This window comes from Tamandua tetradactyla, chromosome 1 (assembly GCF_023851605.1).
Source record: "Tamandua tetradactyla isolate mTamTet1 chromosome 1, mTamTet1.pri, whole genome shotgun sequence".
NCBI lineage: Eukaryota > Metazoa > Chordata > Mammalia > Pilosa > Myrmecophagidae > Tamandua > Tamandua tetradactyla.
In genome coordinates this window covers 27,297,159-27,311,294 of record NC_135327.1, presented here as the reverse complement: position 1 = coordinate 27,311,294, position 14,136 = coordinate 27,297,159, and the positions used below count along the sequence as shown (strand labels likewise).

The 14,136-nt window shown below is 46.5% G+C and overlaps 1 protein-coding gene across 1 annotated transcript; it reads left to right on the top strand.

Moving 5' to 3' along the window:
* The first annotated feature begins 650 nt into the window (after positions 1–650).
* Positions 651–9,046, top strand: CIMIP1 (ciliary microtubule inner protein 1). The gene is made up of 4 exons (XM_077160351.1): positions 651–787; positions 2,733–2,814; positions 4,293–4,397; positions 8,659–9,046. The coding sequence occupies exons 1-4, from the start codon at positions 720–722 to the stop codon at positions 8,818–8,820; spliced, it is 417 nt and encodes a 138-aa protein (XP_077016466.1). The 5' UTR covers positions 651–719; the 3' UTR covers positions 8,821–9,046.
* Positions 9,047–14,136: the final 5,090 nt, after the last annotated feature.

The window sequence follows — 14,136 nt, the reverse complement described above, 5'->3', positions numbered from 1 at the left end:
GAGTCATAGACACCCGGTTGGGAGGGGGGTAAAAGCACCCATCCCGGATCAGAGTAGTGTTTGGTAGTGATCCAGGAGATGACCCGCAGGTCCCTGAGACATGCTGTCCCTGTCAGGCTCTGGGCATCTGTGGTCTCAGTGGCTACTCAACCAGAGAAATATCTCCAACACTCCCCAACCACTCTCAGCAATGCAGATGAACCGCTCACACATAGCGTGGCATGAGGGAGAGTGTTCTAAACGAGTCGATCTACACAAAGTTCAAATCGTGGCCAAACTAACCTCTTCTGAGAGAAATGATCAAGAATATGGAGGAGAGTAGTGATTGGGGAAAGGCAGGGTTGGGTTGGAAATGCTCCATTTCCTAATCTGGGCGGTAGTGACAGGGTGTGTTTTCTATCATCGCTCACTAAGCTGTACACTTAGGATGTCACATTGCATGTTTCCATTACAGGTTTGGAGGAGGGGAAGAGGTCTGGAGGTTTCTCCAAGGTTTTCTGCAGAAGAGGGCTGCTGGCAGGTAAGCAGAGAGGTGCACAAACGGCTCAGATGCGGAGTGAGGCTGGGAGGAGGCATCCGGACCCGCCGAGAATCCTGAGGCCCCGCCCCCGCCAAGTGGGGCACGGCGTCTTCAGTTGCCCGGCAACCAGTCTCCCGAGCGACGCGAGACGCGGAGCCCTGGACCTGAACTAGCTGGGCAGACCGAGGCCCGAGGCCCCATGGCTCAGAAACCCATCAGCACCGCCGCGGTCGAGCGCATGAACTTCGTGGCCCAAGATGAAATCTGGTAAGAGGGCGCCCTGCCCAGGCCCGGTCACCTGGTGTGCAGGGCCTTTCCCACCTCAAGTGTACACACCTGGCCGGCTCAGGGTTCCCTCTCCCCCGCCCCCAGTCCAGGAGGTGGCGTACATCTGGGCGTGAGGGGCATGCCCGAGAGCCTGGAGGTAAGGGGATAAATTGAGGGACCGGACGGAAAGGGGAGAGCCTTTCTTCTCTTCTATTGCATAAAGCTTTCCAACAGTAAGCAAATACCTGCTTGTCGGTGACCAGGTCCTGTGTTCTTACGTTCAAGATTTACAAAATTACCAAAAACAAAAACATTAATATCTGTTCTAATTTGGCTATGTGCTACATGTGCACTTTATCTTTTAATTTTCCTCCTTTTTGATAATAAGAAATTTTAATTTAAAAATCGATCCATTTTATAAAAGAATTGTGTTCAGCAGATGTTTGTAATGGAAATAGTTGACATTCTATTGGGTGACTAAATATCATTTCATCTCTTTGAAGTTTTAACAAATAGGTTAAATTATTAATGTAAATGCAAATATGTAAAGTTTGATAATAATAAAACAATAACTGGTTGCTTCCTTGACTTCAGTTATCCCATTTGCCATCTTTATGATTTTCACATTTTCTTAGGAGACCTAATGTCCCTTAATATTTTTCTTTAAAATGACTTCATTGCACTTAAATACATTTATCTTTATAAGAAACATTGTATCCCTCTAATAACTGGAAAACTAAGATCACTTGCCATAAAATACACAACAATTCAGTTTTAAAAAAACTCTTTCTTTATCCAAGCACCCTCAATAGAAAATACTTCCATAGCAAGGGCCATTCCCTCTGCCTAGAATGCCCTTCCTTACTTTCTCAAGCAGACGAGCTCTTATTCGTCCTTCAAGATCCAAGTCAGATGGTGCCCCCTCTGTGATGGTTGATTTAAGCCCTGAGAATGTGCTGTCCAATGTTCAGAATCGTACTGAGCACTTGAAATAGAAGTGGTGCAGATTATGAGCTGTAAGTGTAAAAAACACACCAAATTTAAAAGATCCCATGCAAAAAAAAAAAAAGTATTATTAAAATAAATTTCACCTTTTCTTTTTACTTCTTTTTTAACATAGCTACCAGAAAATTTAAAATTACATATGTGGCTCATCTTTGTGGGCCACGTTATATTTCTTTTGAAATCAGACCCTGGCTCAGGGCTCAGAAAGCACCTCTAAAATGACGGAGACCTGGCAAGAGGAGGGGTGCATGCAGATATCAATTCCCAAATAAGAAAAGAAACTAGAAGCACCAAAATTTAAAAAAAAAAAGTTTAATTAGATGTTTGCAAAATGTGACATGACAGCTTTCCAACTGGAACTCACTTCAGTTCATAGGTGTTCTATAAAACTTGTGTTGAAGGGGAGCATAAGAAGGTCTGGCAGTTGGCAGTGACCACCTTGGGCATCGGAGTTGAGTTGGTGCCCACTCTCAAGGTCATACGAGAGCAGATCCTACTCTTACTGGAACCTACGCAATGTCCTCACCCTGATACCGGCCCTGAGCATAAGGGTATTTAATCTGTCCCTCCATAATTAGTTAAAATGTGCCTATTCCTGTGGGTCACAAGGGCCTCCAAAGTAAGAGAACCTAGTACCTAGAAGGCCCCTTAGTAGAGTCAACACCCAGCCCTCTCTGCTCCCAGAGTACCTCTTTCCAATGTAGCATTTAACCCAGCATCCTCAATTCTTTAGTCATCTGTCTCTTCTGAAATAGCACGCGTTTGTCAATGATAGGGACCACCCCACAGCCCCTGCACATAGCACCATCCCCGGCAAAGAATCACTGTTCATTTGATGGGTGATGAAGAAAGTAGTATTTTTCCCCAGTAGACCTTTTAGGGTTTGTGACTTCAAACTTTCTCACATATCTCCCAGCACTTAGTGATTTCCTTTTTTCAGGAAATACCGCCTGAAGGCTGAAACTGAAGCAAGGCAAAACTGGGCCAAGAACTGGGGTTTTTTAACAACCCCCCTCGAGGAGGTAAATACACATTTTATGAGCCCATAAGTTGCAAAATCAATCTTTTGGAAGAGAGAGGTGTGATAATTTGCAAAAATAAAATTAAAGAGAGTGTTGCAGGTTAAGATCCATAAATCTGAAACCAGAAGATTCCTTCTTTTCACGCATTTATTGAGCACTTACTGCCTTCCAGGAAGGTTCTAGGAGCTTGTACAAATCAGCTGAGTTCATCTTCACAGCAGCCTGTGGGGATGGTGGTGCTGTTTTCCGGCCATTTTGCAAGTCATGAGATTGAGCTCAAAGAAACACGAAGTCCACAGCTGGTCCGGAGAGGCACTGAATTAGAAGCTGGTGTCTCGTATCACAGGGCCACCTCAGCCTTCCCTTCTGTAGAATGGGATGGAAGGCCTCAGCTGCCTCACTGAGTGAAGGGGACATGCAGAGTGGGTGAGAACCACGTGGAAGCCTGGTTAGCCTGGGAGGCCAAGGGAACATGTAAGGGGTTTCTGCTAAAATGCTCTTTATAACCCTGAAACCAGGGGCCACAAATCCAGAAGGCCACAGGGAGGGACCACACAGGTGACAAAAATGGGAGAAGGAGCCAGGCATAATGAACAGGCATGATGGGAGTCCCAGCAAAGAGACCAGCGGCCCTGCCCAAAGAGGTAGCCACCATCAGCTCAGAAGAGCGACCGTGTGGGGCTTCCAGCAGCATGTTCTCATTGTGTAGGAAGGTTCAGAAACCCAAATGTTTAAATGCAATCTTCCGAGTTTAGAATGGTGGCCAGCTTTATAAAACACCAAACAAAATGCTTGGGTGGGTCTCATTGGGGTGATGGCCCACCTGACTGCAACTTCTCAAATTATCTCCAGAACATTGCAGGAGGAAGCCACATGTTTTGGAAGGATGCAGTATTTAAAAACTACCTAATTCAAAATGTTCATGATTCAAGGCAGTGTAAACCCCATTTGTCATTCACCTCATCCCACTAGCTTTGAAATTATGCCATTCTTAATGAGTTTTTTTAATTCTTAGAGAGTTATACGATTTGAAATTTTATGCATGAGTCTTTATTAATATAATATGCATAAAAGAGTCTATATTAATATTTTTATATGTAATTAAATAGGATTTTCAAAGAGTTCAAAATTGCTTTAAAAATTAAAAAGGGGGGAGGGAGGTCCTGGAACCCTGTTAACATTTATTAATTCAAGTCCACAACCTGCAAAATTTTCTCAGATTACCCTTTGGAAGAATATAAATTAGCAGGCTGCGGGGGGTGGACGGTGGGGGGAGGTGCACTGAATCACGGCTTTGTGTGGAGCTGGCCTGTGTTAAATCCCCATTCTCCTTTCCAACTGTGCAATGGAACAAGTTACTTAACTTAAGTCCTGCTCTTGTTGTCTGTTAACTGTGGCATTCTCGATGGGAAACAATAAAGAGAACATGTCCACCCGTCTCACCCTGAAGTCTCCCATCTCTGTGGATTCTATTTCAGTTGCTCAAAGGTGAGCAGGAGGAACCCCCTACCCCAAAACCAAAAATCGAGCTTCCCGAGCGTTTCCGCATCCGGCCTGTGACCCCTGTGGAGAAATATATCAAGGTTTGCAAAGTGTTTTTTTACACACTTGTTTTCATAAGTAAGAAATAAGAATTTCCCAACTGAAATCTTGTCTATTCCAGATGGTGAAAGCAAATTGCCAAAGGTAAGAACACAGGATTGCCTTGCACGTGTGGAGTCCAGTCTTCACACCCTTCTCCGGATGTGGGGAACAATTCAGGTTACATGTCTCTGCATGTGCCAGCTTGGTTGCCTCCAGCTTTGCAGGAGTGGAGATATGTCAAGACAATGTGGGGTTCAGTCCATTTATTCAGCCAACATCTATAGGGGATGGGCAGTAAGTCATGGCAGGTAATGGCCTGGGCTCTGAAATCAGATGGTGGAGGTCCAAGTCCTGCTGTCCCACTCATTTCCTGTGTGGCCTTGGGCAAGTTGCTTGATCTCTCTGTGTCTCCATTTCCTCCCTTGTAGAGTGGGACTTAATATTTCAGGGGGTGGCATCAGGGTTCAGAGGGATGATGTGCGGAAAGGACTTAGAACCGCTCCCGGCATTTTTAGAGAGTATTTCTGTCCGCTTTTCTAGGTGTCAGAGACTTGGCTGGACAAACAGTGATAAGCAAGACCACAAGAAAATAAGATCCCAGCCCACATGTCTGGGTTCGGAGTGGGGGAGGGAATGGGAAACAGCATTAAACCTGAAAATCACAAACTAGTCCCACACTGTGCTGGATGCCATGCAGAAAGTACACCGGTGATGTCCTGGAAGTCCACTGGGGTAAGAAGGTCAGGGCAGGAGGTGCCCTTTAGGCTGGGGTCTGGAGCCAGTTCTGGAAAAGCCCCCCAGGCAGCCGGAACAGCATGTACGGAAGCCCCGAGACAGAACAAAGCTCAGTTATGTTTCAGAGACTGCAAAGGATTGGAGCTTAGGGAGCTGAGGTGGGAGCGGGAAAGGAGGGGTGCAGCCAGGAAAGGGAGTGGAACCAGATCCCACTGGACCCCAGAGGCCAGAGGGAGGAGCTGGGATTTGAGTCTGAGTTCAATGGGAGCTCTTAGAGAGTTGAACGCAGGCTGTGCCGTGGAAACATCTGCCTCTCTAAAAGCTCCATCTGTGTGCTGGGTTGGGCGCAGGAAGGCTTGGGCAATCCCAAGGGGAGAGGACTTCAAGGCTGTTCCCACGTGAGCACCTGGCTGGCTGGGGTCTTGGGTCAGGTGCCTCTAGACATCCTTGGCCTCTGCATGTCCCCGAGTCTCCTTTCACGGACCCCCCATTTTGGCCCTGGGTTTTACTCTCTGCTGAACTAGGGAGAGAAGGTTCAATGTCGCGGGGGAGAGGGGATGAAAACCCAGATGAAGGTGGCCAGAGGTGGGAATCTGCTCTGAATTTTCTTTTCCTAACATGCCCTCAGGGTCTAACAAGCTGGCAGCGTATGGCGAGTGCTGGGGGTACCCATCCATAGCCTGAATGAATGAGTATCACAGCGATAGGTTGAGTTGATTTTAAAGCAATACAGATTTTGTTAAAATATTTTTTAGAAATTCAGCAACGTATAAATAATAAAGTAATTAAAACACCCCTATATACTCATGGCTACCATCTGTAGGGAGGAGACTCCTTCTAGATGTTTTAGTATAAGAGTAAATACCAAGAAATGCCAACTCCTATTATTGTCTCCCAGTCGCTTGCGGTGCTGAGTCGCTCGCTGTGCTTTACATGCCATCTCGTTTCATTTCCTCAGCAATCTTAGAAGGTAGATCTCATCATCAAGCCCATTTTGCAGATGACAAAACTGAAGCTGAGGGAGGCTGGATTCCCTCCAAGATCTCCTAGCAAGTATCTGATGCCAGAACCACCTTTTTATTCAATGTTATCCTCCACTGCTCTTCCTGTCAATATATATATAAACAAAGTAGAAATGCTGCTTCGTAATCTCCTTTTTCACTTAAGGAACTCTTTCCAGGCAGTTAGAAACATCATTTCCAAACAGTATTATTTTAATGGCTGCCTATTTCTTCACTGCATGTCTCTTCTATAATTTACTTAACCACTCTCTTATCCCTGCATGTCTAGGTAGCTTCCCCTTGGGGACTAGGGGTAAAACACTTGCAGACACATCTTTGCTCTCTGTCTGATTCCCTTGGGGTAAGAGCCTGAGAACAAATGGCCAGGCTACCCTGTGGGGGCCGAGGAGAAAAGGGGGCACAGGAAGTGGGTCGGATATTTTTCCTTAGCTGGGTTTTAATTCCCTCACTTCCTACCTCCACTTACGCCCCCATTTCACATTTGTGGGCAGGAGAGAGTGCCATCTCTCTCGGCCCAAAGCTGTCTCTACAACTGTTTCTCTCTGACCACCCCTGCCTGGCCAGCCCCGCGGTCTGATCAGTGTCTGGCGGCTGCTACCAGAATATGATCTTTTCCAAAGAAGCAATTCCACCTAGGTGTCAGAACAGCCTCCCTCCTGGCTGGAGCAGTCCTGGCACCAAAACAAATAGAAACGTTTCCTCTTGTGTGATCTCATGCTTAGAAACAAAGGCCAGATGTTAAAACAACCACACCAGACAAAGCCTATGGTCAGAGTGGACCAGGAACAGGAATCTTAGTCCAAGTGAGAGAGACACCCAGCCTCTGCTTCCCTCTGGACTTTCTTCCATGGGAAAGAAATGGCAGATGGGTTCCTTCTTCCACCTTCCCATCCCCTCTTGGGGTGGAGGCAGGCTTTAAAAATATATTTGGTTTTTAACAGGTATCTTTGATACTCAAAGACCCTGCTATGAAAAGTCTCCTTCCCTCCCCTAATGCCCAGTACTTTTGTCACCTGTCTCTTGTGCATCCCTCCATAGACAGAATATACATATACAAACACATAGTGGGTCTCTATAGTTTCCTTTCTACACAAGTGGTACCATATTGAACATATTTTTCTGTACCTTTTCCCCTTAACAGTTTTTCTTGGAGGAGGCTCCATCTCAGAACATATAACGCTGCCTCGTCTTTTAAAACCACTGCAAATATACCCATATGGGTGGGCCATAATTTAATGAGTCCCCAGTCAATGCATCTTTGGATTGTTTCTGATCATTTTCCCTTAAAAATAAGACTGCAGTGAAGCCCCTGCACTAACGTTAGTATGTGCATGTGCACAACCCTCGTAGGATAAATGTCCAGGGGTGGATTTTCGGGTCAAAAGGTGTTTGCAGTTCCAATTTTAGCAGATATTGTGCAATTGCCCTTGGCAGAGATTGAACCAGACTGCGTTCCTACAGCAGCCTTGCTGATGGTGGTGTTTTCATCTCTTTGCCAATATGATGGGTGAAAAGTGGCATCTCAGAGTGGTTTTCAATGGCATTGCTCTTTCAAATTGGACAGAACCTCCAAAGCTAGTCTGTGTGTCCCCAAGCATCTGTCTGGACAAGTGGCCTTGAGAATTGCTTGCCTTCTGAACTTCCGTCCAGAGCAGCTGGAGGCAACTTTGGTGTGGCCTCTCAAGAGATTAATTTTCGTACTTCACCAAAATCATCTTTTAAAGGGCTTTGTCCACCAGCAACAGCCATCACCTTGCGGGTCCCGTCAGGCAAGGGTGCACGCATAACCCCAAGGCATAGTAAACCTCTTTATCACCACTCTTCTGTTAGAACAAATAGTCCTTGATGTGGTTTTCGCTCCACTTACCTTGTAACAGCAGAACCCATGGGTGTCGCATATCAAGGGGGAAACCTGTCAACACATTTACCCTTGTTTTCCAAAAATTTTCAAATCTGTCCATGGAACTGACAAATGAAATCATGCATTTTCATTTCAAATGGAATCTTGTTTTCCTTTTGGTTTCCTGTTGGCTTTTAATTCGGTTCAATCACCTTGTACTCCTGCGGTCTCTAAGGTGTGGGGATGTGTGTGTGTGTGTGTGTGTGTGTGTGTGTGTGTTGTCAAGCTTTTTCATCAAAACAGGAAGATTGGTCATTGCCAGAATACTAACCATCTGACAGTATTGCCATATAGTTTATAAAGGGCAGTGTGAAATGTCATATTTGATATAGCTGTACCTTACCTTTTTATTTTTTGCTCTAAAAATTTTGCTGGAGTTCATGAATTAAATATGTTAAGCTTTACAAGATAAGAAAAGTGTTTGATATTAATGAGGTGCAGGGAGCTGCAGCGAACAGAGGAACGGCACCTGCTGACTTCCAGGGCATGCTGGGAGCTCTGTCTTTTCCCTACCAGGCCCCACCTGCCCATCCTGATGCCTCTGCAGCCCCTCCCCTGCCCCTGCGGCCCAATGTGACTAACGCCCCTGTGTTTCTCTGGCAGGTCCTGCCGTCACCCCCAGTTCCGCAAACCACCCAGGGCTTCATCGGCTGGAGATCTGGGGTGCCAGGCCTGAACAAGTGCCTGGAGCACGATTACGAGATCAGAAGCTGCAAAGGCGCCTACGCCAGAGAGCTGGGCTGGCCCCCGCAGGGCATCCACTGAGCGGCCGGCGCCTTGCGGGGCAGGGGCGGGAGCCTCCAGGCCCTTGGCCCATGAGCCTGGAAGAGGCACCTCCGTGTCCCTCCCAGAATGCAGTTCCCCTCCAGGTTTGCTCCTGGACTGTTGCAGAGAACTCAGGGCATCCCTTAGATGATTCATCAGCACCCCTCTTCTGGAATATTTGCATGACACCCCTGTTCTTGGCTATTATGAAAAAGACTAAAAAAGATTCTCTGCTTGGCTTTCTTTCTTGAATACCTTGAGGATTTCTAGGTATAGCTTTTTAAAAAAAACGAAAAGTGTTGTGATTTTTTAGATGTGTCTGGCTCTTTTACATAGCTTTCAATCACACACTGGCCAATGAGGTTGTTTCCATATCTGAATATACCTGAGCCTCCTTTTCCGAAGGAAGTAGACAGATGCTTAGGTTATTCCTTGACTCTCTTTTCATGAGATATTTACAACAAGTCAGCAACTTCAAAGGCAGAAATGAGCCTGAGATCTGGCATTGAGTGTAGATTTCTGGGACGTGCTATAAGATGTCCCCTGCTGCTGGCCCGGCCACCCCAGCCAGGTACTTTCCTTCCCCAGAAGACAACAAGATGCCCTGTTGCCTCGCGGCTGGGTTCCCATTTTATCTGTTGCTCCTGCCTAGCCCCATGGCTTTCCTCCTGTTCCTGAAAGTGGGGGGCAGCCAGCTGGCTCAGGAGTGCCAGGAACAAAAGCCAGCATGGCCTCAGCCCCTCGAGCTGGGAGAAGAGCCAAGAGTTTAAAGATAGCCCTGTGAAGCTGGCTCCACTTTTGTTGTGGAGGAGCAGGGCAGAGGCGACTTCAGGCTGGAAGTGGGGATGGAGCCCTCTGTCCTCCACAGAGACATGGAGCTGTGTTCTTTCTTCTCTTTGACCTGTCAAGTGTCTTTCCATGGGATGAATCCCTCCTGGTTCTTGCAGTGTGGCATGGCCTGACTGAGGCCTGAGGGGTTCTAATTGGTGAACCCACTGACAAGGCCCATCCACCCAAAACCTTTTTGGCTTACTTCCTGTCCGGGCTTGGGTGCTATAGCCCATCCAAGAAGCTGTCATGTTCAGAGTTATTGGGGGGCCTGCACCCAACACTGGACACTTGCCTCAACAGCTCTGGCGAGCTTCTAAATGGACTCCGTGGCTCGTGGAGCACCACATATCAGGAAGCAGAATTCCGGCTGAGTCTGGGGCACCCCCTCAAGATCTAGGCTTAGAGTCTCTAAATTCCAGGAGACCCTGGCAGAGGAGCCTCCCTGATTCAGAGTCTTTGTCTCCTGTAAAAAGAAGCTTTGAGTTCTCAGCCTCCTAATCTCTAGAGTGCTGGCTGCAGACATCTCCAGAGCCAGCTGCTCAGGGCGGAAAATTCAGCTACACAGCAGAAACCCCCTCCCAACCACCTAGAAGGTTCTCTGTCTCCCCACATGCCTTCTCGCACCCAGAGTACGGAAACTCTGAATTTCTCATAGGCCACCCAGCCTGGAAGTGGCATTATGCAAAAGAGTCTCCCAAGAAGTCTCCACACTCCTGAGCTTGTGGCATGCCATGCGGGCGTCGGCCACCATGAAATTCCACAGTCACTAGGGCCGGGACCCCACTCACCACTCCCAGGCCACACTTTTTTTTTTTCTCATGGGTAGGCACCAGGAATCGAACCCGGGTCTCCAGTATGGCAGGTGAGAACTGCGTGCTGAGCCACCTTTGCCCACCCAAGGCTACACATTTTTGGAGAAATGTTGGGGCTGTTTAGGTTCTGAGAAAAAAGGGGAACAAGTCATTGAATACACATTGCTCCTTCTTCTCCTCCCCTACTCAGAAAGCACCTCCCCTGACAAAATCTGTTTTTCATTGGTCTTGACCTGGCTGTGTGTATGTGAGACTGGGTCACGTGGCCCATTTCATCCCAAAGATGTTTCCAGTCACCCAGATGTTCAACCTGATGTAGACTAAACAACTGATGGTTGGCCAAACCTCCCCTCTTTTAAGCCCTAATGTTTTGGCATTTCAATCATAGCTGCAGGCAAGGCATCTACCCTCGAGACCCACGTTCCTTACTACCATCAGCTGCCTCTACCACACTCCAGTGCCCAGAAAAAGGGATGCCTTGACATCCACCTTCAGCCACACCAGGATGGCATTTCCATCTGCTTGCACGTATGAGGAGAGGCACCTGTAGCCAGAGATGAACTTTTGATTCCAAGTTTTACTTTTAGTTCAAGTTCGTGATCATAAAACTAGGAGTCCTTTTCCATGTAGCCTGCCGGCTCACAACAATTCGACAGTAAAGGAGTCTAGCAAAAAAAGATAGGTCTTGGGCAGTGCGGCAGTGGCTCAGTGGCAGAGTTCTCGCCTGCTGTGCTGGAGACCCGGGTTCGATTTCCGGTGCCTGACCATGTTAAAAAAAAAAAAAAAAAAGACAGGGTCTTTTGAATGTATACCAACAAATCAACATGCCTAATTTAATCCTTCAGAAACTTCGTCGTGGGTTGACTTGAATTCTGCTTTTCACTGGCCCACTCGTGGTGACCTGTGGCCCTGACTTTCAGAGGGACTGGGCAGCACAGCTGAGTGGTAGAGCCGAGCAGACCCCACTGCGGGGGAGAGCTGGAAACTTTGGAGAGAACTGAAGCCCCATTTGGAAAGGTTTTGGAGGCTCTGCTGCCCCTTTGTGTCATCCAGATACCAGTGGAGGAAATGGGCACATTCACGTCCCTTCTCTCCAGTTCCTTCTGAGAATAAAAATCCAGGAGACTCGGATCAAAGCCTAAAGGAGCACAGGTCCCTTAGACAATGAGCACATGGATATGCTCAAGTATCTAGGAACCGATACGATGCTTTTTTTTTACTGCCCTTTTATTGTTTAAGCAAAGCTTACTCCAAGTTTACGCGCATGTGCTTAGTGGCCCTTAAAACCGGTTCTAGTTAAAACATTAAAGTGTGGATTCTTTTTTTTTTTTTTTTTTTTCCTTCTGGCTTTTGCCAATACATAGATGGTTAGATTTTTAAAACCAGGCAATATCTAGGAAGCCACACTTGGTGGGGCTTGGCCTCTGATAATTTATTCACCAACTAACCACATAATGTGCTTTTATTTAAAGAGAAAAAAAAGAGGCAACATTTCTGTAGCATCAAATTGCACTGCCCTGATCCACCACCCTCATGCCCCCCGCCAGTCTCCCTCATTCTCTTGGGACCTGCAGTCTGACCTTTCAGCATTGAGCAATTTGGGCTGCACTTGGGGGCTCGAAACATGGCGCACATGTCCAGTCAACAGCCCCATTGAGAATCGAAGTGGACAACTCTCAAAGATTCAATTACCCTGGCTGGTTTCAAACTTGACATTTAATCTATGGAAGTCAACCTCTTTGTGGGTGTTCAAATGGGCCCATAAATGTCACCACGCACTATAAAATACCACAACATTTCCAAGGTCGAGACAAGGCCAGCGAACCTGGGTACATGGTGCCAAAATACATCACAGCATGAACCTCCAGATTCATCTCCGAAATCATGAGCTGAAAGGAGTCGCCTCTGAAATGATGCAAGCTGTAATTGGCTTGGAAATTCTGAATGGATTCTGTCATGAGCACAGTTCAGTCCAAGACAAATTAGAAACGCCTATATTTGAATTATAAGAAATGGCAGGATTGATTGAAAAATAGAACTGTTGGGCGGGTCATGGTAGGTCAGTGGCAGAGTTCTCGCCTGCCATGCCAGGGACCCGGGTTCGATTTTCAGAGCCTGTCCATGTCAAAAAATAAAATGCAATAAAAATAAATTTAAAAATAGAACTACTGGAAAACACGAGCCTTGTCTCTTAGGTGTTTAAATACAAGTGTGTGATCATTATAGGTTCCACTGGGCTCCAAGCACCCAAAACCTAGGAAGAGACGTGTCTGAGTGTTTGGAACTCTGTAGATTTTAGAAAGTGCGTATAGCGTATATCGCATACCTCCTCTGGCAAGTTCTGGGGCAGCCTACAAAATTAAATTAGTATTTATGTAGCAAAACTTACAAATATTCAAACTAAATTGACTAAATAAAGACCCTAAGGAGTCAAATATCAGCTTGGTTCAAATTTTGCCACTAAATGAACTTTCATACCAAACTAGTAAGAATAGTTTTGGATGTTGGAGCATTGTGGATTTTGGAATTGAGAGAGGTTTTTGGACATAGCATGTTACCATCACTGAAAACATTGTAAAGCTTGTTCTTTTGATTTTGCTTTGAGTAATGAATTTGTGTCAAGAAACTCTTAGTTGTAAACGTTAGGAAACCCAACCCCAGCTAGCCAAAGTAGGAAGAGAATGTATTGACTCATGTAACTGTAAAGTTCAAGCATAGGTCTGGCTTCAGGCACAGAATGATCAGGGATTCAAACACAATCACCAGGACCCAGGGTCTTTCTGCTCTTATTTCCTTCAGGTTTGTTCTTTAACACAGGTAACAGGGCTTGGTGTGGTTTATAAAAACAATAAGATTTCTTCATTCACAAAGAGGAGGCCCAGAGTTTGTCTGAGCTCCAAGGTTAGTCTGGTATCTTAACAAGATCAAAAATCGAGACTCCTGTTCTTCCCTCTCTCAGCTCTGGCACTCCTGTGTCAGCTCCACCCAAAGGCTGGTTCCTGTCGTGGATGTATGTTGGGTGCTATCAGCCATGAGGGCCTCCTTCATTCTTGTTCACCTTTGGCAGGAGAAAGGAGTGGCTTCCCACTCAACTCCAGCAAACGTCTCCCCAAGTCTCATTGGCCCAAACTGGATGCCCCCTTTCCTGAGTTAATCACTGGATTATCTCCCTTAGGCCAACCAGACAGACCTTGCCCCACACTGCATTGTGACTACTGAGTAGGGAAGGGGTGAAATGGCAGCAGCGGTCACCATAGTCTTCTCTACCATGTCATTCTCAGACAGGCTCACTCCTCATGGGCACAGGAAGGCTGCCACAGCTCCTGACTGCCCTTGCTTTCAGCTTCCAGTAGCATGGGAAGAAGACAGAGACTATTCCCCAAGATTCCCAGCAAAAGTCACTTTGTGCCTCATCAACTCTGATTCGGCAACTGGACTGTTCCTGAGTCAATCATTGCAGCTCAAGGAATGAAGGGCACTGGTTGGTTTAGCCTTGACCTGCCCCTGATATGGAGCAGATCACAAGACATAGGAGGCAGAAAGCAACAAGGAGAAAGACGGGTTCCCCAGAAGGAAATCTGAACATAGTTACCAAAGTAGGGGAGTAGGGGCTGGGTGGCAAAATAATGATAATAAAAAAACAAGTCCCCACTATAAAACCTGACCTGAAAAG